This window comes from Ceratotherium simum, chromosome 3 (genome assembly GCF_057802395.1).
Source record: "Ceratotherium simum simum isolate JZ-2026a chromosome 3, ASM5780239v1, whole genome shotgun sequence".
NCBI lineage: Eukaryota > Metazoa > Chordata > Mammalia > Perissodactyla > Rhinocerotidae > Ceratotherium > Ceratotherium simum.
This window is the reverse complement of record NC_141902.1, coordinates 66516480-66539412: the sequence shown is the minus strand read 5'-3', so window position 1 is coordinate 66539412 and position 22933 is coordinate 66516480. Positions and strand designations below refer to the sequence as shown.

The 22933-nt window shown below is 49.8% G+C and overlaps 1 protein-coding gene across 2 annotated transcripts; it reads right to left on the bottom strand.

Annotated features, from left to right (window-relative positions):
- Positions 1-7831: 7831 nt before the first annotated feature.
- On the bottom strand, positions 7832-20207 carry TBC1D21 (TBC1 domain family member 21). 2 transcript variants are annotated; one of them, XM_004421788.3, is made up of 11 exons: positions 20148-20207; positions 14215-14322; positions 13979-14082; positions 12639-12733; positions 11809-11919; positions 11580-11680; positions 10525-10621; positions 10058-10158; positions 8930-9046; positions 8232-8315; positions 7832-7864 (listed from the first exon to the last, which is right to left on the bottom strand). In XM_004421788.3, exons 1-11 carry the CDS (start codon positions 20205-20207, stop codon positions 7832-7834), a joined length of 1011 nt encoding a protein of 336 aa, XP_004421845.1. The 2 variants fall into 2 exon arrangements, with proteins under 2 accessions (XP_004421845.1, XP_087285263.1); XM_087429137.1 differs by lacking the exon at positions 14215-14322.
- Between the last annotated feature and the right edge of the window lie 2726 nt (positions 20208-22933).

Here is a 22933-nt window from a genome sequence, read left to right as displayed (position 1 = left end):
TAGTGTTGGGCAGATAGCTCTGGTGACCTTCTGTGTAGTGACCAAGATGAGGTGAGGGTGACGGAGAAGTGGAGAGGATCTGGGCCTGGGGTAGAAGTGACACCAGGTCACTTTCAAGTTCTCATGAGAAGACATTTGTCAATGTCCCCCAAGCCCCAGTTGCCACGTGCTCTCTATTTCCTGACATTCACCCCCTTCTTCCCCGCCCCCCAACAAGGCAGCTTTATTCCGCTGCACATACACAGCTGGTCAGCCACAGGGGTCTCTGTGGATAAGACCCCTGCTGCCCAGGAAGGAGAGAACAAACTCATTCATTCACTTGGTTTGCATGCTTCCTCCCATTTCACAGAGGGGAAACTGAGGCACAGTGGGGGCTATGATTTCTCCAACCATGGGTCACCCCACAGGTCACTTGCAGACCTCAGGCCTGTAAGCCTCACTGAGTGGAACTGGGGTGTGTAGCTGAGTCTTTGCCGAGGAGGGAGAAGTCAGGAGTGGGCTTTCTTTAGGTCTGTGGTTGGGGCCTCACCTCTCCTCTCCCCGTCACAGCAGAACTTGTATCTCTGCTTCACACTCCTTCCCTCCCTCCTCCTGCCTTTGTTCTGACAGGTTCTCTAACACCCACCCCTACTGAGCCTAAGAGTTCTGAGAACCCATCTTCCCCAAGTCTCCCCTCCCCATCTTCACCTTCTCTGTCACTTCTCCATCCCCCTCATCTCTTAGTGGTCACTACAATGACCTTCACCACGCCCACCACTCTACCACTGCCTCTATTACTTGCACCTCCACCGTCATCTTCACTATGGCCACCACCACCTGCCATCGCCATTATTTCTATCACCCGCGCCACCATCACTACCGTTCTCCTCATGATTTCCACCACCCTCACCTCCTCCTCGCCATCCTTTCCACCATGACTGTCATGAGCATTACCTCTGTCATCTCCACTTCGTCCACAGCATCACAACTGATACCGCCTCCGCCATTGCCATCACCACCACCATTACCTCCATGGTATTTACCTTCATCACCATGGCTACCATCTCCTCCAAGTCCACTTTCACCTCTGTCATCACCACCATTACCAGGAACTTCACCACCCTCACCTCTGCCATCTTCTCAACTATGTCTTATCCCTTTCTGTCACTTCCACCATCATCTCTCACATTACCTCCACCACCTCCACCATCACTGTCACCACCTCTCTATCCCCCAGAACTCAATTCCTGGCATTAAACCCAGGACTTGGGCAAGAGCCCAGTCAGAGAAGAACATCCTCCTGCCTGACAGACACCCCCTCCCAGATTTCTCAGAGAAGACCATCAGCAAGCCAGGTGTCAGAACAATCCCTCCTCTTGACCCTTCCTTAGGATGCTTCCGACGGGAGACAACTCAGCCCTCCCCATCAGTCATCCTGTACATAAAGCGACAGCTGCTGTCTGGTTGAAGGATGGAGGCCATTAATCCAGGGCTGCCCTTGTTTGCATAATGATTGCATACATTTGCATCTATTTGCTCCCAGCTTCTGAGTGCTACACTATGGGTGTTCAGGTGCTATTTGCATATCACTGCAGGTGAGGGTCCAGGCCTTTGAGACTTGGGCATTTATTAATTCCCTAAAGAGATTCTTTTATGTGCTGGTTCAGAAAAGAACTTGGAATGCTTAATTCTAGAGTCATTTAGCTGAAGGGCTTTAGGGTGAGGAGGTGAGGAGGTCCAGTTAAGAGCTGGTGGGGAGAGGGCAGCTGGAGGCCTTGATGTGGTCCAGCGTAGACCCAATGGTGGGGGGTTGGCTGCAGAGACAATCTCTGGTCCTCAGATCAGTTCAGGATAGCCCCCTGTGCAGCCACTCCTGTCCTCTCTGGGTGTAGTCCATCCGCTGTGTGACCTTGGGCAAATCCCTCCCCTTCCATGTAGAAGGAGGGCATTAAACCACTAATCCTCCTCCATCAGACGCCTGCTCTGAGTGCAGGCAGGGCTTCTCATCCCTGACTGCACATTGGAGTCACCTGGGGAGCTTTTCAAACATACAAACGCCCCGGCCCCACCCCCAGAGATTCTGATTTCATTGGTGGGCCCTGGGCTGGGTTATTTTTAAAAAGCTCCCTGGTGATTCTAATGCACAGCCAAGATGACAAGTTATTGCTTGTGGCTCTGCCCTCCTATCCTGCTGCCTCCGGTGACCCACCTCCCTCATTTCCAGTTGCCCTGTCTGGTCCCCCCCCTCCCCCGCCGCTGTAGGCTCCTCTAGCCCCGGGGGTCTGGCAGGACAGTTTGTATGCTGGTGCTTTTGTTCGCTGTTGCAGAAATAAATCCTTTCCTGTCCTGGGCCGTGTGGCTGATGGCCCGCATGTGGCAGGACAGCGCTTGGCACTGACTGGAAAATCCGCCCCCCTCCGCCTTGGTCTTGCTCCATTCCATCTCCCTGCCTGGGGCTGGTCCAACGAGGGGTCTGCAGGGGCAGGGGTGGGGAGGGGGGCTACTCCCGTGCAGCCCTCCTCTCCCAGACTCATGTGTCTAGCCCATTCCAGCCTCCCAGGGTTTGCTGCCGCCGTCTCCACAGCCGGCAGAGGCATGGCCACCGGTCATGGCTCCTTACTTTCACCCCTGCACACTGATTGCCTTGTAACCCCAGAGCCCCAGCCCAGCCCCCGTCCTGGGGAAGGAATGTCCAGAGCAGCCTGAACTTTGTTTCAAAACAAGATGTAGTAAACTTGGCTGTAATTTGAGCTTCCCCAAACCTACTGGGGTCATAACAGACGTAACAGGGGTAGGGCAGGTTAAAGGAAGAGGGACAAAGCCTCCTGCACACCCCTTCCCCCCTGCCCCGTCCCTGTAGTCCAACCCGGAACATCTTGGTCCACCTGGGGGTACTCAGTTGCCAAGGACAGGGGTGGCCTGTGAGATGGGGGTCTGCCCCACGGAGGACCAGACAGGGGACCCGGGTGTGTGCCGTGGGGGAGATGGCAGACCTTGAGTGAGGCTGTGGGCAGGCAAAGAGGTGAACAGGGGGAGCCGCCCCAGAACCAACACTGCGGCATTAACAGTGGGGACTCTGGGGTTTGCCTGTCAGCATTCAAATTCTGACTTTGCCCTCACTGGTTGTTACCCCAGTGCCTCAGGTTCCTCACCAGTAAAAAGAGGGTGACGACGGCCCCTGTATTCTGAATTAGGGGAGAGAAAGCCTATAAGTGCTTAGCACAGGGCTTGGGACATAGTGATTACTCAGCAAGTGCAGCTGTGATTATTGTGCTAGTTGGGGCCACCATGCCCTCCTTTCTGACTCCTGGAGCTCCAGCCCGCTCCTCGTGTCACAGTCCCCTCCCACTGGGGTTTCAGGCCCCTATAGGGTCAGTGGGAGGGTGGGATTGGGGAAGCCTTGCTGTCTTGCCCTTTGGGGTGGGGGCTGCAGCTCCAGATTCAGGGGCCTGAGGCTTCTCAGCGGGTTGGTGGAGACAGCAGCAGGAGCAGGAACCCCTCCCCCCCGCCCCTGGCTTCCACATTGAGGAGGCTGCGCAGGCTCCAGCGCTAATGAGCCCCGGACTTGCATACTCTGGCCTGCGTCCACCCAGAGGGAAAAGGGTCAGAGGGCATGGTCAGGCCACCTTCCCTCCCCCAGCAGTTACAGAACCCAGCAACCGGTCCATGAAGGGGTAGAACTAGCAGGACTTGGTGCCAGATTGAAGTGTGTGTGGTGGTGGGGAGTGCAGTAAGGGAACAGTAGATAGTTCCTTTGGTCTAAATGGATCTGAACATCCCTTTTCCGAAAGGCAGACGAAAGGAGACGTTTCTAATGTCGTCACATCTGAATCAGGTTGAACAACAAAACCACCACCTTGGGATACCCCAAGGTTGCAGGTGAGTGTGTGGAGTGTGTGTGTGCACGTGTGTGTGTGTTGGGATTGGGATGGGGGAGTGGTCTGGGAAACACATCAGTAAGAAGCATCAGCCTTGAGGATCAGTGCACAAGTACCATTTGTCACTTTGTCATGTTCCACCAACACTGATGGCTCTGTTGATGGTCCCTAACATGAGTGACAACCTTTACTTGAGGAAGAAACAGCACATTCCCTCATATTTCACTACCTCCTCCAATTTTCTAAAACTTCTCTTTTTTCTTCCTTCACTTTATTCTCATTTTCTTCCTTCCTCCCTTGTCGTCTTGAGAGGCCAGTGTTCCAAACTCATGTCTGGTCACATCATTGGGGTTGGGTCCTCGGCAGTGGAGGCCCCTCCTGCTAGCCATGTCCTTCCCCCTTAGGTAGGAGGGACCCTTCTCCCTCACTGGATAAAGGTCTGTGGCTTCAGCCCAGGACTGGGTTCTGCTGGCCAGCCTGAGTGTGGGTGCAGAGCCCACCTCCTTTCTCCCTCTCTGAGTCTGAAACACAGATTCTGGGGCCCAAAGAACTTGGATCTTTATGCATGCTGCCTCTGTGAAGCTGTCAGTGGGTAGAGAGCCATTATCCTGGCTCCAGGAACAAAGAGTATGTTTGAGGCCATTCAAGGTGGCCAGAGAAGAGGAAATGAATGACCTCCAGGAAAGAGGCTTGAAACAAGAGCCAAAGGAGGAGAGATGAGGTAAGGTCGTGGAAGGGACCCAGCCAATCCAAGCTTTCATATTGGGCTCAGAACCAAGTATTTGAAAGCTTGGGTAGGGCCTGGGTGCTTCCATTTTCTTTATCTCTATGCTCATGGCCACTATGGCTCATTTCAAAATATTATATTTAGGTCTTGCTCATTGGAAGTATGCTAGGTACTAGTTTTTCCAGAATGAATTTATCACTGTTTTCATCGCCACCACGATTGCCTTTACCACCAATACCATCATCAGTATCAATACAGAGATGGCCATTGCAGACACGTACTTCGTAAGTTTTTGTTGACTGAATGAAAGTCAGCACTACCACCACCATCACAACCAACATCTTCATCTCCACCACTGCCAGAATTGATATCACACCTCTGTCACTAGCGCTGCTGCTGACATCACCATGACCGCCACCTCCACCATCATCAATGACATCACACCTCTGCCGCCAAGCCTACCATACCATTGACACCAACAACATCGCTGACAACCATCAACTTCACTGACATCCCAGTTGCTTCCACCACCATCATACCACATCACACCTCTGCCACCAACTCTACCAAAACATTGATATCAATATCACTGACAACCACCAACCCCATTGACATCCCCATCATCATCACTAAAACTTACATTGCCACCTCTGCCACCAACCCTACACCACTGCTGACATCACCATCACCACCATCACCACCACCACTGACGTTACTACTATTATCCTCACTGACATCACTACCACAATCATTCACTGATATCACAACTCTTCCTACTCACCATCATCACAGCCACTATCACTGACATCACCACCATCATTATTGATGTCACTGCTACCACTACTAATTGTTATCTTCTCTCCCAGAACCATATCACTTTCCTTCAGAGCACAAAAGGAAATTTGCAATTACACATTCTTTAAGGTGATTATCTGTCCCCACTCAACTCAGTGTCACAGAAACAGGGATTGTGTCTCTCTTATATCCACTGTTGAATTCTCAGTGCCAGGACAGTCGGCAGCTTACAGTAAGGACTCAATAAATGTGTGTTGAATTAACAAATTATTTAGACCAGCACAGTCCCTACACTAAAGGGAACTTAGGCTCTAGGATTTCAGTTCTTCTTATAGTTCTATTTCCAGATTGGACCTTACCAGAAAAAAAAAAAAATGCTGGGTGATATAAGTGATAAACTAAGTGAGGAGCAGCCTGTGCTGGCTCCGTGACATACACAGGGGCATGGTGGGAAGATCCTAATCTACAGTCAGCTGGCTGGGAGTGCTTCAGATGAGCTGAGAGAAGTTCGGTTCTTCTAAGATCTTTACTTCCATCACTATGTCACCTGGAATTCATCTGATCCTGGATCGATTCAGTGTTAAGACTTAATCCAGTTCATCTTTAAGACCAAAAAAGGTTTTCAAACATGCTTCCAGTAGGCCAAAGGTTCCTTGGAGGTACCATAGGGAATGATGTGAGGTTTGAGGAGGGGTGTCACAGAGAGGAGGACTCGGGGCTCCCTACCCAATTCAACCACTGGGCTCCTGGGAAGGACTGTGTAACACTGAGGCTCCAATGATTTTAAAGACAGGTTTGAAAACCATTGGTCTAGAAGGTTCTAAGTTCTTGAGTTTTTTAGTTTTGGGATAGATATTTGGCATTTTGTATATGTCCCAACCAAAAATCATTGGCCAACTAATGCCACCAGGCCAAAAGAAGTATTAGGAAATGCACATCTGACGTTTCCACGGACTCCTCTCTTCCCAAGGCCACAGTGAGCTCACTAAGATGTCTTTTACTCTGGTTCTTCGGTAAAATGAAAACACAGTTTTGTTCTTGGAGAAGTGTATTCCATGCAGGAACCCTTATTTAGATAAACCGTCTTGGGAACATAAACCGAAGGAGAAGCACAGTGTGTGAATTTACCCATGTGCCTTCCTGCCCAGCAAACACTGGCTCTTTCGCCGCCCAGAAAAGACCGTGGTGGGGGGAACAGGGCCCTACTTTTCAGCAACACCCCTCTCCAGCAGAGACACAGCAGCCAAGAGTCTCAGGGCTAGCCAAGGATGGGAGATTGTCACCTGAGGGGAAGGAGACCAGACACTAATCGGGGACATAGTGCCTTTTGAGTGATGGTCACTGAGAGTGACAGGGTGGGAGCAGAAGGGAGGGGCGGTTGGCTGAATAGTGAGAAGGATGGTGGTGCCTCCCCCGCAAAGGCCAGGGTCCACAGCAAAACCAATGGATCCCTCCTGCCATTCATGAGCCCCCTCTGAAAACAATGTAGCCACTGGACAGGGCTGTGTGTGCGTGTGTGCGTGTGTGTGTGCATACAACTGTAGACACTTGCGGAGAAGCTATGGGGGCACCTGGCCAGCCCCAGCGCCTCTTTAGGTTCAGCCCCTTCTGGCCAATCTTCATGTCTGCCCTTAGAGTACCCCTCAGAGCATGGGCAGCAGGGCAGGGGTCTCGGGGCTGTGGCATAGTCTGGGGAGAGCAGGTGGCACGAGCCTCTGCCCCAGAGAGATGCTGAACTGCCCAGCCAGGGAAAAGATGGCATTCTCTACAGACTGAACAAGGCTGCAACAAGTAGTTTGGTTTGAGGAGGCATTCCAGGCTGAGAAATGAAGGTGCAGGTGTGAGGAAGGCTTTGAAACCAGGAGCGGAATCGCCTGCTAGCCAGAGATTTGGGTGTGTCCTTCCACAGACTGCTGGGACGCTCTGGAAAAACAACCTAATGTGTGATTGGTGTGCTGGGAGTAAGGGAGGCAATGGGGGGCGGGCAAAGCCCTGGGGTCAGGCCCTCCTCTCAGGCCCTGAGTCCCAGGGATTGAGCAAGCCTGTTAGGGTCAGTGTTGTCTTCCACAGGAGGAGGGAAGGCTCCCAAAGTCGGTTATACCCTTAACCATTTGCTTCCTGACGTGGAACCACCACAGCCTTGGAAACCCTCAGCCATGGAGGAGTTGCTGACCTGCACAATCTCTTCTCAGTGTGTGCCCTCTCTCTACCTCTCACAATCTCACTTCTCACCCGCCAAGCCTCTCTTCTCACTGGACAATCCTGCCTCTGCCCTCACACGCCCCGCAGGAGACACACTGCCCATCACAAACTATGACTCTCGAAGGCTGTTTCTGTCACAGCTGTATTACCTACACCCTCACCCCAATGCCCCGTTGGACTTGATCCTGACCTCTCCACTGAAGAACCGCCTTCATCCTGTCCATTGAGGGTGTCTGTTTCATGAGTTTCCTCAGAGAAAGAAATCCTGTAATGGCTGAGGAACCTTGGAAAGAGGAAGGTTCTGGCAGATTGAGGTGGACAGACATTAGTCTGTTGCCCTCATTCTTCAGTTCATCCAGCCAGCGACATTCTCTGAACCCCTGGGTGCCCAGCCCTGTGCCCAGAGCCACTGGTATAGATACAGGGAATGAGGGGTGAGGGCCGTGTCCTCAGGAAGCATAGTCTGCTCAGGGAGGCAGGAGTTACACATGCAAACAGTGAGAAGACCACGAGAGCCACGGGTAGGTGGCAGAAAAAGTGGCACAAACTGTGTCTCTGAAGCTGAAAATGCCTGCCATGGTCTGGGCTTGGGAGATCAGGGAAGGCTTCTTGGAGGAGGAAGAAGAGGACAAATAATCAGGGCAACTTACATCCTTCTGGATGAGCTCAGCATAAACCAGGCAGGCCGCAGAGATCAGCTCATCGGCATCAAGATCGATGAGGTTATTGCAGGCCTGTGCCAGGAGAAGGCGGAGAAAGCAGGTCTCCATGGGCACGGGCGGCAGCCTGCCACATCAAGGGCAGGCTGCTCACAGCAGTCACAGCAGTCACTGGGGCCACCTGATCTCTCCCCAACCAGCCTGGTGCAGCACCTGAAACTTCACCACTGGAACTTTATATTTTGGGGAGACAGTAAATACAGTTTGCATAGTGGGCTCTGGGGAGTCCTGGGGCTCCACTGAGTGTCTCAGGGGCTTCCAAGAAGGACTTGCTTTATAATTGGGGGCCACCTAAGATTTTTTTGAACAAAGACTTCAGCTGCTTTTTAGAAATATTGGAAAACTACAGGTCTTTTGCCAGGAGGACCCTAGAGCCAAAGGGTTAACTGTGAGGCTGTCAAGCCTAATGGTGAAGAACTGTTGAAGGCCTCAGTTTCCTCATATGCTAAATAGGTGCTGGTCTATAAAAGCATCAGCAGTCTTGGGACATGTCCACTCTCATCACTATTCCTGCCCAAGGGCACCGAAGCCCAGCACCCACCAACTAGGAGCCTCAGCCAGGGAGGGTGGAGGGTCTCGGGGGCCTCCAGGAGCTCACGGGGCTGGGCCCGGCCCACGGGCGCCCTCACCAGGAGGATGTCGTCGCCAGTCATGCTCTCCTGCAGCACCCGCTCGCGCACCATCTGCAGCAGGCTGTAGGCCACCAGCACCTGGAAGTTTCTGCACGGCTTCCCTGAGAGCAGTACCTGTCAGCGGCGGGCAAGTCTCAGCCCAGGCCCTGTGGCCTGAGATTGCAGACACCCTCAGGATGGTGAGGTACCCACCAGCTGCATGCCTGGGGTCAGCCACTCCTGGGCCTTGCTGCTGACGTGCTCATTCATTCATTCACTCAGGCAAATGCTCACAGCTACCTCTGGGGTTCTAAGCATTGTGCTGGCTATGGGGGTACTCAGAGAAAAAGGCTTCAGGGAATTCATTAGGTAGAGGGAAGGAGGAGGAGGAGGGGAGAGGAGAGAGAGAGAGAGAGAGAAGGAGAGGACGAGAGAAAGACTGGGTAACTAGCATTTGAGTGGAGCTTTGGCAAAGCAATGGTTGATGGGACATCAACAATCAAAGGGTGTCGCCAAAGGCTTGGGGGTGCTCATGGACTAGGGCGTGGAGACCAGTGGGCCAGGGGGGAGGGGGGAGGCTAGTGGGAATTGACTCGTGGGGCACTGAAGCCGGGATGAACATGAGGCAGTATCCTGCAGTCAGTGGAGGCCATGAGCAGGGCAGTGATGGGTGGTGGGTGTATTCCCGGAGAGGTTCATCTGCTGATGGCCTTGGGGACTGTGATCCAAGGACTGCAGGTGTGACTTGCCCTTGGGGACCCCACCTTCTTCAGGAGTGAGGGCTCAGCAAAGATCTGGCACTCGGTGGGAGGGGCAGACTGAGGAAGGGGCAGCTGAGGAAGTGAGAGCAGAGTGAGGCCCGCTTGGGCAGGGCGGCAGAAGAAATGACAGCAGGCCAGGCTTCCACAGGCACAGGTGTGAGGCCCCCACTGACCTCCTGCTCTGAGACGGTGTAGTGAGAGGGATTGGATGCACAGAGGCTCCAGCCTCCTCCAACAAGGAGGAGCAGGGTCCCTGGCCCAATAAACCCCAAGCTACTGAACTCCATCCAAAGCTAGTAATGAAGGGGAAGCAAGGAAAAGACCTTCCCCGACGCCTGTGGGAGGGGTGGGGCCTATCCCTTCTGTCCCCAGAGGAGCACCTCACCTCCCAGAGCCTCCAGACGTCGTCGAAGGACTTGAAGGCACGCTGGAAGCAGAGGCAGAACCAGGGGAAGAGGGACTGCACAGCCCCCGCACCCTTCTCTTCTGTGGGGAGAGAAGCGGGGAGCCAGCCAGAGGCCATGGTCAGGGAAAACCGGGGACGACACACACCATAAAGCAAAAACACACAGGCCACAACAGAGCCCGCAGACGCACTTGGGAAATACAGAATGCCTGGCTGTCGATTTCCCAACTGCCCTTGGAGCCCGTTGGGGGTGGATTTCCAACTGTTCGGACTCCAACCCCATCCAGATGAACCCTCTTCCTGGGGCCTAGAGAGAAGATCAGATGACCCTGCTCCTGCTCCCTCTCCCCCTGATTGGGCATTACTGCCTCAGGCTGGGCCCTGGCCCCCTCCCATGCCTGCCCTGGGTGGGGGGTGTATGGTGGCAGGAGGGGGGGTCTGCTCACTTAGGTGCTCAGCAAACATGGGGTCCAGGAAGTTGATCAGGTTGTTGAGCACATCCAGGTTCTTGCCCACCCCGATGTTGATGACACAGCTGTGCTCCTGCAAGAGATGGGGGAGGGAAACCAAGTCCTTCTCCGCTTGAGGGCACCAGAAGAGAGCCCGGCTTTGCCACCTCCCCAGTTCTGGAGGCCCTGTGTGTGTCTGGCTCTGGGACCAGCCCATGTCTCTGTATGAGTCTGGGTATTTGTGTATGTGTGTGTGTGTGTATATATATGCACACATCACGTCTGTGTCTATATGATCTGTGTGTGCAAGTGTGTCTGTCTGTTATGGGTGTGCATCTGCGTGTGTGTGTGGTGGGGATGCGGAGATGTCTCGGGTGTGGCTCACAATGCAGCGAGCCCAGTTATTCCTCCACACACATGCTGTGGGTCAGAACCAATCAGGACAAGGAAAGAGCAGTGACTACACTGTTGCAGGGATGGAGAAAGGGGTGAGGGTGGGTTCTCGACAGTCTCTCACAGATCATGAGGAAAGGCTTTCCAGGGAGGGTGTTCCAGGGGGCAGCAACTTCTAAAGCCCTCAACCTGGACGGTGTGGGTTACTTCTGGGAATACCGAGTCCCCTGGTGTGCCTGGAGTGTGGGTCATGTGAAGGGAGCAGTGACAGACAAGATGGAAGATGGAGGCCTTGAATGCCTGGCTGAGGTTATTGGATTCTATTCTGGAGGCTGTGGGGATCCATGGAGGATTTGTGGGAGCAGAGCTGCATTTTGGGAAGGGAATGTCAGGAAAGCGTGCCATCACTCGGCCTGGTCAGCCACACTCTTTCAAGGATTGGTGAGAGCTGGACCCAGAGCATCATTCCATCCCTATTCTCAACTCCAACACCCCCTTACAACACACCCCACCGGGGTTGGCATTGCCCTCCTAGGCTCCTCTGGGACCCAGAGGACTGTTGCAGGGCTGGAGGAAATGGCTGGGCTGCCAATGCCTTCTTAACCTCAAGGGGTTGTTTGGGGAAGGGGTAGGGTCCCTGAGCCGGGCCCAGCTCTCACCGTTTTCTGCAGGAAGAACTGGAAAAGCCAGAAGGTCTCGTGGTCATGTTCCACCATCAGCTGGAAAAGCATCACCATCTCATGGAAGCCCTGCTGGTACTCTGGGGTGAAGGGGGGCCAGTGAGGAGGGGCCGGGTGGGAGGGGCAGAGCCTGGGCTTGGGCGGGGAAGGAATTCCAGGAAGGGATTGAGACGAGGGGGCTGAAGGGAGGCTCAGCTCCACGGCGCACCTGCCTGGGTGTTGCAGACATAACTCAGGAGCAGGATCTTCTCCAGCTTCTTCTTGTCGATAAGGACATTGCCCAGGGGGTCTTTGTCATAGAGTTTCTGGATGTCGTATGCTAGGTTGGGGGCAAGGGACAGGTGGGTGGCACCAGATCACCTCTTGCACAGGAGTCCATGGGTGAGTTTATTCCCCCCATCCTCAGAAGTAGGACCTCCTGGGGACAGGGCTGTGAAAGGTACATCAGCCCACCAGACTCTACCCCTCACCATACCCCGAGCTGCCTGGGTTTTTTTTTTTGGTGAGGAAGATCGGCCCTGAGCTAACATCCGTGCCCATCTTCCTCCACTTTATATGGGATGCCGCCACAGCATGGCCTGACAAGCAGTGTGTCGATGCGCTTCCGGAATCCAAACCTGTGAACCCCGGGCTGCCAAAACGTAGCGTGCACACTTAACCTCTTGCGCCACTGGGCCGTCCCCCGCCTGGGGTTTTTCCCATCTCCAAATCTTTGACCAGGCTGTACCCTCTGCCAGGAATGCCTCTCCTCCTCATCCAATTCAAACCCAACCTAGTTCAAGGCCAAGGTGGGGAAGAGACGAAGATAATCCAGGAGGAACAGCAATGCACCCAGGATACACAGTGCTGGGCGTCTAGGGGAACCCGGTGGAGATGGGTGGATGAACTAACCAAGGTTTAGCCGGCAAAATTCCAGGCATATGTCAAGGCAGCTTTCGGGAACCTGGGAACCACCCTCTCTGGACATGACTGAGGAGGAGACAGGGATGGCTTCCAGCCCTGCCCTCTGCCCAGCCCTGCCCACTCCACTCTGCTCACCAATGTTATTCCGAGTCTCTATGAAGTTCCGGTGTAGGTTTTCCAGGAGGGGCTGAATCTTCTCGTACATCTGGCATAAGGCCTCGTAGTTCTTCCTGTAAAAGAACAGAATTGAGGCTGGACGAGGCAGCCTTCCCCTCCTGGCACGTCGGGAGAACTCTGCAGTGCCCTTGCCTAGGCTGTGCCCGCTACCTATGATGCTCCTCTCACCCCTGCCCGTACCAGTCCTAACCATCCTCTAACAGGCTCCTGCAGTGCAGCAGGGAGATGGGCTTACCTCGTGGCTCTGCAGTCCCACTGCAGCACCTGAATCCCGGCTCCACAACTTAATAACTGGGTGTCTGCAACTAGGGTCAAGCCTTGGGGATGTCACTTTCCCTCTCTAAGCCTCAGTTTCCTCCTCTGTAGAATGGAGATAATACTGGCCCCTATGCCTCAGAATTGGAAGGAATGGATGAGGCAGTGTTTTGTGCCCATCATTAGAACGTGCTTAGGTGGTGCAGTAGGCTGAATGGTGACCACCCCCCAAAGATACGCTCATACCCTAACCCCTGAACCTATGAATGTGAACTTATTTGGGAAAAGGGTCTTTGCAGATCTCAAGATGAGATAATTCTGGATTATCCAGGTGGGCCCTAAATCCGATGACAAGCGTCCTTACAAGAGACACACAGGAGAGAGACACAGAGAGAAGAGGAGAAGGTGTGTGACCATGGAGGCAGAGACTGGAGTGATGCGGCCACACCCCAAGGAACGCCTGGAGCCCCCAGAACCTCGAAGAGGTGAGGAAGGATTCTCCCATAGGGGCTTTGCAGTGGGTACGGCCCTGCTGGTACCTTGCTTTTGGGCTTCTGGCCTCCAGAACTGAGAGAATAAATTTCCGCTGTCTTAAGACACCTGGTTAGTGGTACTTTGTTACAGCGGCCTCTGGAAACTAACCCAGATGGGCTCTTGCGGGCTCTTAGGACTCCTCAGCCTGGCCCGCAGATCCCCGGCTGCACTGGATCATTCTCTGGCTGGCCTGTGTGTGAATTTTCTCCACCTCAAGCAGGGTGCACAGGCCCTAGGGAAGGACAGGATGGGATTGGGGCAGGGTAAGAGGAGCTGCCGGGATCCAGCCCGTGTCAGCAGTGTACGAGCTGGTAAACGGAGCTGGCGGGTGAGGAAGGCGCCGGCACGTCCTGTGTGTGGGGCCTGGGACAGGAGCGCCACGGGGTTTTGTCTCTCAGAACGAGAAGTTTGTTTGAAGGAGGAAGACTGAACCCGCCAGGCTGGGGTGGGCACCCCCTCTCACCTGCACAGCCACCCACCATCCCCTGACAGGATCTGGAATCTTCTACCTCCTTGTGCTGTCCACTGTGAGCCGCTCATCCTGGGAACTCTGCCATGAGTAGTAGCCTGTGAGGAACTTCCAGGCTTCCGTCCTCACAAACGGGTGCAGACCCTGGGGTAGAGGTGGGAGGTGAGAGGTCATGGCTCTCTGGATGCCTGCCCAAAGGGCCCCTTCTAATGCCATGCCTGCCCACCCATGCGCCCCACTTCCAGGGCAAGGCCACGGGTAGCTTGGGGCCCATACCCTTTCCAGGATGTTAACACAAATGAAGTCTCGTGATTTGGCCAGCTGACCGTTCTCATCAAAGAAGCCATCCCATTCCGTCTTGTCAATGGGGGGCTTTCTCTTCACCTGCCAAGGACAACCACTTCAGCCCCCTGTTAGGAGCCTCTGGCCTTTCTTCTCAGTGTGATTTTTAAATGATATACTCTAGATTTTGCAATATGATTCAAAGTTCACAGCCTCTGACTCACTTCTGGAAATCTATCCTGAAGAAATTACTGAAAACATACAGAAAAATGCTATGTGCACAATAATTTTCATTGTGCATTACTTACCAAAATGAAAAATGCAAGCACTCTAAATGTTAGGCAATAAGGGAATAGTTAAGTAAACTATGGTTTATATACTCAATGGAATATTGTGAGGCATGTAAAATGATGCTTACAAGGAATGAATAATAATCTGGAAAAATACAAATGTTAACAGAAAAAAGCAGAATAAAAATTGTGCATTCAGTATCTATCCTCCCCATGTATTATACTCCATATATCTCTGTTATACATTATAAAAACTACACCTCATATACTCTAATATATAGTGAATTAACCACTATAAATAATTTTGTTAGAAAAAAAACTCCACCATAACCTACTAAAAACAAAAGTGATTATCTTTGAGTAACAGGATTATAAGTAATTTTTTCCTTTTTTTGGTATTTTGTAAATTTCCTGTAATAATGTATACTGCTTTGATCATGGAAAAATATAAAATAACCACTAATTAAACACATTAAACACTAATTACCTTTCCTGGAAGAGAAAAACAGTTCATCACAAGAAATGGCTTCTGGTTTAGATAAGGGGTGTGTATGTGTGTGCACATGCATGTATGTGTAAGTGAGTGCACTACATGCAAAGTAATTAAAAATTCTCATAAAACAATAACTAGGAGTTAAAGTTCCAACAGAAGCTCCATTGGAGAAAATTCTTCTATTGGAGAGAAGAACGTCTTGAAATGCCCCATTGCAGACGTGAAGATATGCTGATGGACAGAGCTGGGCAGGTAAATAGACATGTCTGACATGTATACTCCCAACTTCCCATTAATATACACCTGAATATGCACACATGTGACTCAGATTTAAATTTGCATAAGTGTCACCTGAAGATCTTCTTAAAATGCAGATTCTAACTCAAAAGGTCCTGGGTGGGGCCCAAGATGACGCATTTCTAACAAGCTCCCGGGGGATTGCTGCTGCAGCCAGCCCACTGACCACATGAGGAGCAAGCTATTAGAAGTTAAGAATAAGAGTCCAAAGGCCCAAATTCGGGATAATTTCCACTAACTCCATGTTTGGTAGGAGTGGATTGAGCGATACACTTTAATAACTCATACATGCTCTATCTTCTGAACCATCTGACCGCCACCATGTTCTCCCAACTCATGCCCAGTCAGACTGCAATACTCAACGTGCACTGTGGCAGGAAGCAGAATGGGTTAGGCAAAGCGGGGCCGTGTCCTGGGATCCTTAATAATAAAAGGGAATGCATGAACTTTAGCAACACGTTTCCATATGAATTTTAGTCAATTTCTACAATAAAGATAGCTGTGATTTTGATGGAGATGAGCATTGATTCTATAGATCAATTTGGGGAGAATTGATAATACTATTGAGTCTTCTGACCCATGAACATGGTATATTTCTCCATTTATTTAGGTCTTCTTTAATTTCTCTCAGCAATGTTTTATAGTTTTCAGTGTATAGGTTATTCATATATTTTGTCAGATTTATCCCTAAATATTTCTTTTTGGGGATGCTATTGTAAAAGGTGTTATTTTTTTAAATTTCAACTTCCAATTGTTCATTGATAGTGTACAGAAATATAATGGATTTTTTTATACTGATTTTGTATCCTGCAACTTTGCTAACCTCACTTATTAGTCCTAGGAGCTTTTTTTGTGGATTCCATGGATTTATTATGTAGGCCAAGAAGCAGTAACTACCATCCATGGGCCAAATCCGGCCTCCAACCTGCTTATTAGAATAACGTTTTATTAACACACAGCCACACCCATTCACTCATGTATTATCTATGGCTGCTTTCACACATAGATAATTCATGTATTGTCTATGGCTGCAATAGCAGAGTTAAAGCAACAGAAACGTATGGCACACAAAGACTGAAATACTATCTCGACCTTTACCCAAAAAATTGGCCAACCCTGACATAGATGATCATGTTATCTGCGAATAAAGGCAGTTTAATTTCTTCCTTTCCAGGCTGAATGTCTTTTATTTCTTTTTCTTGTTTTATGCACTGGCTAGAACCTCAAGTGCAATGTTGAAGAGGAGTGGTGAGAGCAGACATCTTTGCTTTGTTCCCAACATTAGAGGAAAAGCTCTCAGGCTTTCATGATTCAGGATGATGTTAACTGCAGGCTTTTTGTAGCTGCCCTTTATCAGGTTGATGAAGTTCCCTTCTATTCCTAGTTTGCTGAGAGTTTTTATAAGGAATGGATGTCAGATTTTTTGAATGATGTTCTGCATCTATTAAAATGATCATATGGTTTGTCTTTTTTTACTTCGTTGATATGGTAAATTATAGTGAATGTATTTTGAATGTTAAATCAGCTTTGCATTCCTGAGATAGACTTCACTTGGTGGTGATATATTATCCTTTTTACACATCATTGGATACTATTTGCTAAAATTTTATTTAAATTTTTGCATCCATGTTTATGAAAGATATTGGTCTATAATCTTCTTGTCCTGTAATGTCTTTGATTTTGGTGTTAGGGTAATGTGGACCTCACGGAATGAGTAGGGATATATTCCTGCTTTCCAATTTTTTAGAAGAGTTTGTGTAGAATTGCTACTATTTTGTTTTTCAGTCTTTGGTACAACTCACCAGTGAAGCCATCTAGGCCTGGAGTTTTCTTAGTGGAAACATTTTTAGCTACAAATTCAATTTCTTTACAGATCTGAGGAGGGAGGCAGAATAAATTGTTTTATTTTTAACTTTAAAAATTAGAGATTTATAGGAAGAGGACATTTTCCTTCTAACTCATTTTGAAAAATAAAAACAAATAATACAAAAAAACACAAGGAATTAATAAAAACATAAAAATGATAGAAACCCAAAGAAATCAATTATGAAAATAAATGCATTAAATTCTCTTATTAGTTGTAAATGCTTAAAAGCATCGATAATGTGCCAAGCCCTGTTCTAAGCACTTTATATATATCGACTGTTTAATCTTCACAACCATCTGTATGGTCGGTGTGGTTATTACACTGTTTACAGATCAGGGAACTGAGGCTGTAGGAGGGTTAATCAGTATATCTGAAGTCACAAAGCAAGCATCAGAGCTGAGATTTGAACCCAGAGCTGTTTGGTGCAAGAGTCAGGGTGCTTAACGCCAATGCTGTGCCACCAGGGAGGGTGAAAGGCAAGGATTTCAGTTTGAATAAAAAATATGCATCCACACAAGCTGTTAGCAAAAGGTATACCTTAAAATCAAATGCCATAAAACAATTAAAAATAAATGATGAACAAAGATATGAAAAAAAGGTCAAACACGATGAAAGGGTGGCGGAGTAATCAAAGTAATGTGCACAACACACCATAATAAAAGATACAGCATCAATGCAACAAGGCAGAGATCATTAGAAACATCACAGGGAGGCATCTGCTGAGTGCTTGGAGATTTTGCATTACTAAACCTCTACCTGCAACAACTGGCCATCTGCCTACTTTGCCATGGCTGAATTTGTTTATGGAAAGTCACTGCCTGCTCCTTCTGGGAAACTACATTTCCCTATGCCCACTACTTCCCTGTATCTCCCCAAACCTAAGCAAACTAAAGGCCCCAAACACAAACATCTAAAACATTTGCTAGCAAGACAAGGACAAGCACAGAAGCCTGTTGACCTGCAGAGGGCTGAAAGGAAAATTTCCACGTGGAAGCCCCCTCGCTCTCTGCTCCCCATACATCCACACTAGCTGTCTGTGCCAGAAATCATAGAACCTGTACCTGGGGTCCTTCAAAGTGATGGAGATTGTTAACTCAAGGGCCTCTCAAATCCATCTTCATCCTCCCATATTCCCCCATTCTTTGCTCCACCAACCTATTAACACCCTAACTCACCATGTAGGTACAATGAGCTGGTAAGCAGGGAGGGGGAACTATGTAGTCCACGAAGTGCTAGATACCCTTCAGCTCTCCAGTAGCTCCTTTCCGAGTCTCCGGGGAAGAGTACTGCTAGGTAGAGCGATTGTGGAACTCTCCCGCCTTCACGGTGTGCCTAAGCAGGTTAAAGCTCTCCACCAGCAAACCTGGGGGAAAGCTTAGCCATGCTTCTCCTGGAGAAGGGGGCCAGAAGTGAGAACCCTGAGTGGCTTAGTCCCTCCTACAGCTTCCTGTTGCCAGAGCCTTGGCTGCAGGCATACATCTCCCCACCCTCCTTCACCTTCTGCATCATTGGGTTAAGGATTTTCTCTAATATTTTTAGTAAAATAGGAAAGCCACTGGAAGATAGGGGATACTTTCTAGGAGGGATTTTGATACCACTGCTCTGAATATTCGTAGCAACAAGCCCCCAGTAAAGCCTGGGAAGGGTCATTGACTCTGCTTAAAGTTCTCAACCTCTTTTCCACTCCGTTCACCTGAGGGACAAGACACACTCCCAACAGTAACAGTAACAGGCTCACCATGTTATGATTCTCCCCCGGGAAGAGGCGGGTGGCCCAAGGAGGGCAGGCATAGTAAAATTGGGAAGGGGGGCCATATGTGCACTTGAAAGTTACTGCAGGGTGATGATTATCAACCCAGGTGTGGAGGGAGTATCATCAGTGACTAAAAGAATGGTTTAAAACAGTGGTTCTCAAAGTTAGCTGCACATCAGCATCCCCTAGAGGGCTTAAAACACACATTGCTGAGCCCTACTCCCGAGTTTCCGGTTCAGAAGATCTGGGACCCAAGAATCTGCACTTCTTACAAGTTCCCAGCTGACGCTAATGCTGCAGATTCGGCACCACACTTTGAGAATCACTCATGTAGAAGCTGAACTCCATAGCTCACCTGTCTGGCTGCAAATACCAGCTCTGCCACTTACTAGCCGTGTGATTGCAGGCCAGTGACTCAGTCTCTGTACCTCAATTTTGTCATTTATACAATGAAGATAAAAGCATCGTCCACCTCATAGTGTTATGATGAGAATAAGTGACTATAAATAAAGCATTTAGAACAGTCATTGTGCATAATAAATGCTATGTGACAGTTTTTTATTTTATTATTATCGTTCTCTAAGTTCAGAGAAATGAAGAAAGGTATAAAGAAATCAAACTCAAATCAAGGCCTGGCAATAATTTGCAATAAAGCAATAACATTTAAAACTCAGGGAGAGAGGTGCCCATTTTGCATTTCTGCTTTTTTTATGTAAGACTCTCTTAATCACTATGATTAATGATACTCGAGATTGGTTAAGGTCATTATAATTAGTTATTATCATTTTGAAAATATACTGCGTGGAAAATTTTTATGACTGAGGCTGACTTCTAGTGAATAGGTATATCTTATTAACTGGGCTTGGAAGTACCTGCTAACAAAAGCATTACTGCCACCTGGTGGCAGCATACCAAAATTGTTGGCAAAAGCACCAAGGAAAATTGATCAGCATCTTCTAGACAGAATTTGCAAACCTAAAACTCACTGAAGTTAGAAAATAATATATGTGGGAAAGATAACACTGGCTTAGAGAGAAGTGTGCAAGCAGACCTGTGCTTCTCAGTTCTGTTGTTGGTGCTGATAGTGAGGCCAAGGTACAACCTACCCTGCTTCACCTTCTAGGCCAGCTCAAGGTTCTAATCCTTCCCACCCAACAAGGGAAAATGGCCCTAATGCAAACCAGCGGTTAGAGAGGGAGGGACTCCCAGCTGATGAAGAACACACACCAAGATGAAGGAGGCCGACTGCCTGGCAGAGATGCTGTTTTCGGGGGAGAGGGTGGTCATGGCCCCTGCCCTCTGTCTTCAAAGCAGCCTCTGACCAGAGCTCACGTGGAGCCCTAAAGGATGCTTAATTAGCAGGGGAAGGTGATTTCCCTTTTTGGAGATGAGTTGCATTCCCAGGAGGAACTGGGCCTCTCCTGACCTCGCACACTTGAACAGAGCCAGCCAACAGTGTGTCACAAGGACCCTGGAACCCACATCACAATGACCTTGGAACATGGCGCCCTCAGCTTCAGAGGTAAGACATACCCAGGCACCAAGGGGACTAAAGCCACCAGCCAGCCAGAAAAATTGCAGCACATACAGGATGTTCAATGGAGGTTGGGGTCAGAGGACACGCAGACCAGGGTGCCGGGCTGATCAGGGAGGGCTTCCCGGGAGTGGGCAGGAAGTCTTTCTCCCTATCTCTGGCTCTCCCTCCTCTGGGCTCCCTTCACTTGTTATCCCACCAGATCAGTGCTCAAACCTGGAGAACATCTAGAATCCCAGCTTCAGATTTCTTGGGTGCCACTTCCAGAGATTCAGAATCAGAATGTCTGCGCTGGGACCTGGGGAACTGTATTTTGAAAAGCTCCCTGGGTGACTCGGATTCAGTATTTGAATGGTAGCTTTTGGAGGTAGAGACCAATTTGATTTATTTTAAATCCAGAGTACTTAAGACAGTGGCCGAGTGACTGAATGTATGATTTAATTGAATGCAAGAATAAGTGAAGCCCCCTTAGGTCCCATCTCACTTTCCTCTCTGTATGCATTACAGAGAGGTCTCCACGCCTGGTCTCCCCTCCTACCTGAGTTCCTTTAGGCCAGGGTCAGTGTCTGATTCTTTTGCGCTTTCCCGTCCCAGGGCCAATCCCACCTCCTGACACTTGGTAGGTGCTCAATATTTGATGAATGAATCTGGGGAACTGGCTCCTCTTGGCTCCAGCATCACCGGGTCTCCACCTTAAGCATCGCCTGCATTTCTACTCAGGTCCCCGCCGTGAAAGCCATCTGGCTCTAAAGCATCCTTAGTCATTAGGAGAGGAGAGTAATTAAACCAACCAAATTGGAGTCAGGAACTTGGAGTTGGACTCTGACCTCAAATTTGGATGTCCCCCCCTTCTGAGCCACGAGTGCCCAGCCATGAAATCAGAATACAGTCAACCTCTGGCTTTCACATCCTTATTAACATAATGAATCAGCGTCCATATGGAAGTCTTCAGTGGACACAATTCATTGTCTCATTTACTGTTACTGTTCTGCTAGCTTTCAGCCTTCCAGGAGGGCTTTTAAATAAAAACGCCTTATTGTCTGCCTCCCTCCACTGCTCCATCCCAACCTGGGAGAGCATATAGCCTTTTCTCCTTAATCTGCTGCCTCTAGGTCTTCATGGAGCGGGCGGTGGGGTGGCTTCAAGTAGGGAAGGGGTGGAATGAGGAGGGACAGCCTCCCACAGAGAGGGGCGTTCATTCTGAGGTCTGCAAGAAGCTTCCAGAGCACATGTCCGGAGCGGGAGGCAGGGCGTGGGCATCACTCACCATTTCGGATTATCTATGCTCTGTTCCTCCACATTAACGACGTCGACAACTGAGAATTCACTGCAATTTTTCCCTAAGAAACTGAGCATCAGGCAGGGAGTTGGAAAATCTGAGTGCTAAATCCAACGTGGCTTCTAAAATGAACATGACAGACATACATCATCTACTGAACTTCCTTTCACCTCTGGCTCCCTATCTGCAAATTGTTGGTAATAACCCTTCCCCAAATGAGGCAAGATAGTTTGGTCGTATGACGGAAGCCTCATAGCAACCACACGGAGGCCTGGTGTTCAAATGGAATTGCAGGACACTTTGCTGAAGCAAGAAGGGTTTTCCATCCCTTTTCCTCCTTTTTCTGAGTCTTACAAGGGATTGACATGTGTCAATCTCATTTTCTCCAGGGCTGAACGGTCCTTCCCATGTCTATGTATTTACATAATTTCCCAAATTCTTTAGATTCCCCTGTATAGCTTTTCTTTTACACATTTCCCACCCAGCAGGGGAAGATGGCCCTAATGCAAACCAGAGGTTGGGGAGGGAGGGCCTCCCTCCCTGTGGGAGCTCAGTTCTCTGCTTTAAATTTCTGTACATGGGGATTCTTCAGGGCACAAGAATTCCAGATTTAGAATATTGTTCTTGGTATTGGAGTGTGGGCAAGGGTTGCAGAGACCTAGAATTTGCATTAAAGAAGTCCTGGGAGGGAGCAACCCTCCCTGCCCGTCTTTTCTCTGGGGAATCTGGCTATGCTAGGGTTGTGGTGGCAAGTTGGAAGGGCAGACCTAGTAGGCGCCTGGAGAAGACCTCCTCATCCTCAGAAGTGCAGTGCTCATACAATGAGAAATCTCATGGGCTTTGGTGCCAGACAAACCCAGGTTCAAATCCTGACCCTGCCACCCACCACCACGTGACCTGGGTCCCACCTGTTGGGAAAGGCCATCTCGTGCATAGTCTTTCCACCCCTGCTCAGCTGCATAAGAGCGGGCCTTGGGCCTGGAACACTTCCTTACCAAGAGATAGGAGCCCTCACAGCCTGGGCTGTGATTTACCGCCTTGGCCGGGAACGTCTTTCCCTATTCCAGACTCAATGTGTGCTCCTCTGTTCTGCTTAAGTGTGTGCATCATATGGCGCCCGGCCAATCCCACTGCTGTTTCTCTTCCCATCGGAGAAGGAATGGGGTCCTTTGCCTGCAGCACAAGAGGGGTGCCTGCGGA

Excerpts from the sequence above, each read along its gene's own strand:
- TBC1D21 (XM_004421788.3), bottom strand. The coding sequence starts at position 20,207 with ATGACCACCCTCTCCCCCGAAAACAGCATCTCTGCCAGGCAGTCGGCC. Across the intron at positions 14,323-20,147 it reads AGTCGGCCTCCTTCATCTTG|GTGAAGAGAAAGCCCCCCAT; the intron begins GTGTGTGTTCTT and ends TGTCCTTGGCAG. Across the intron at positions 14,083-14,214 it reads GTGTTAACATCCTGGAAAGG|GGTCTGCACCCGTTTGTGAG; the intron begins GTATGGGCCCCA and ends CCTCTACCCCAG.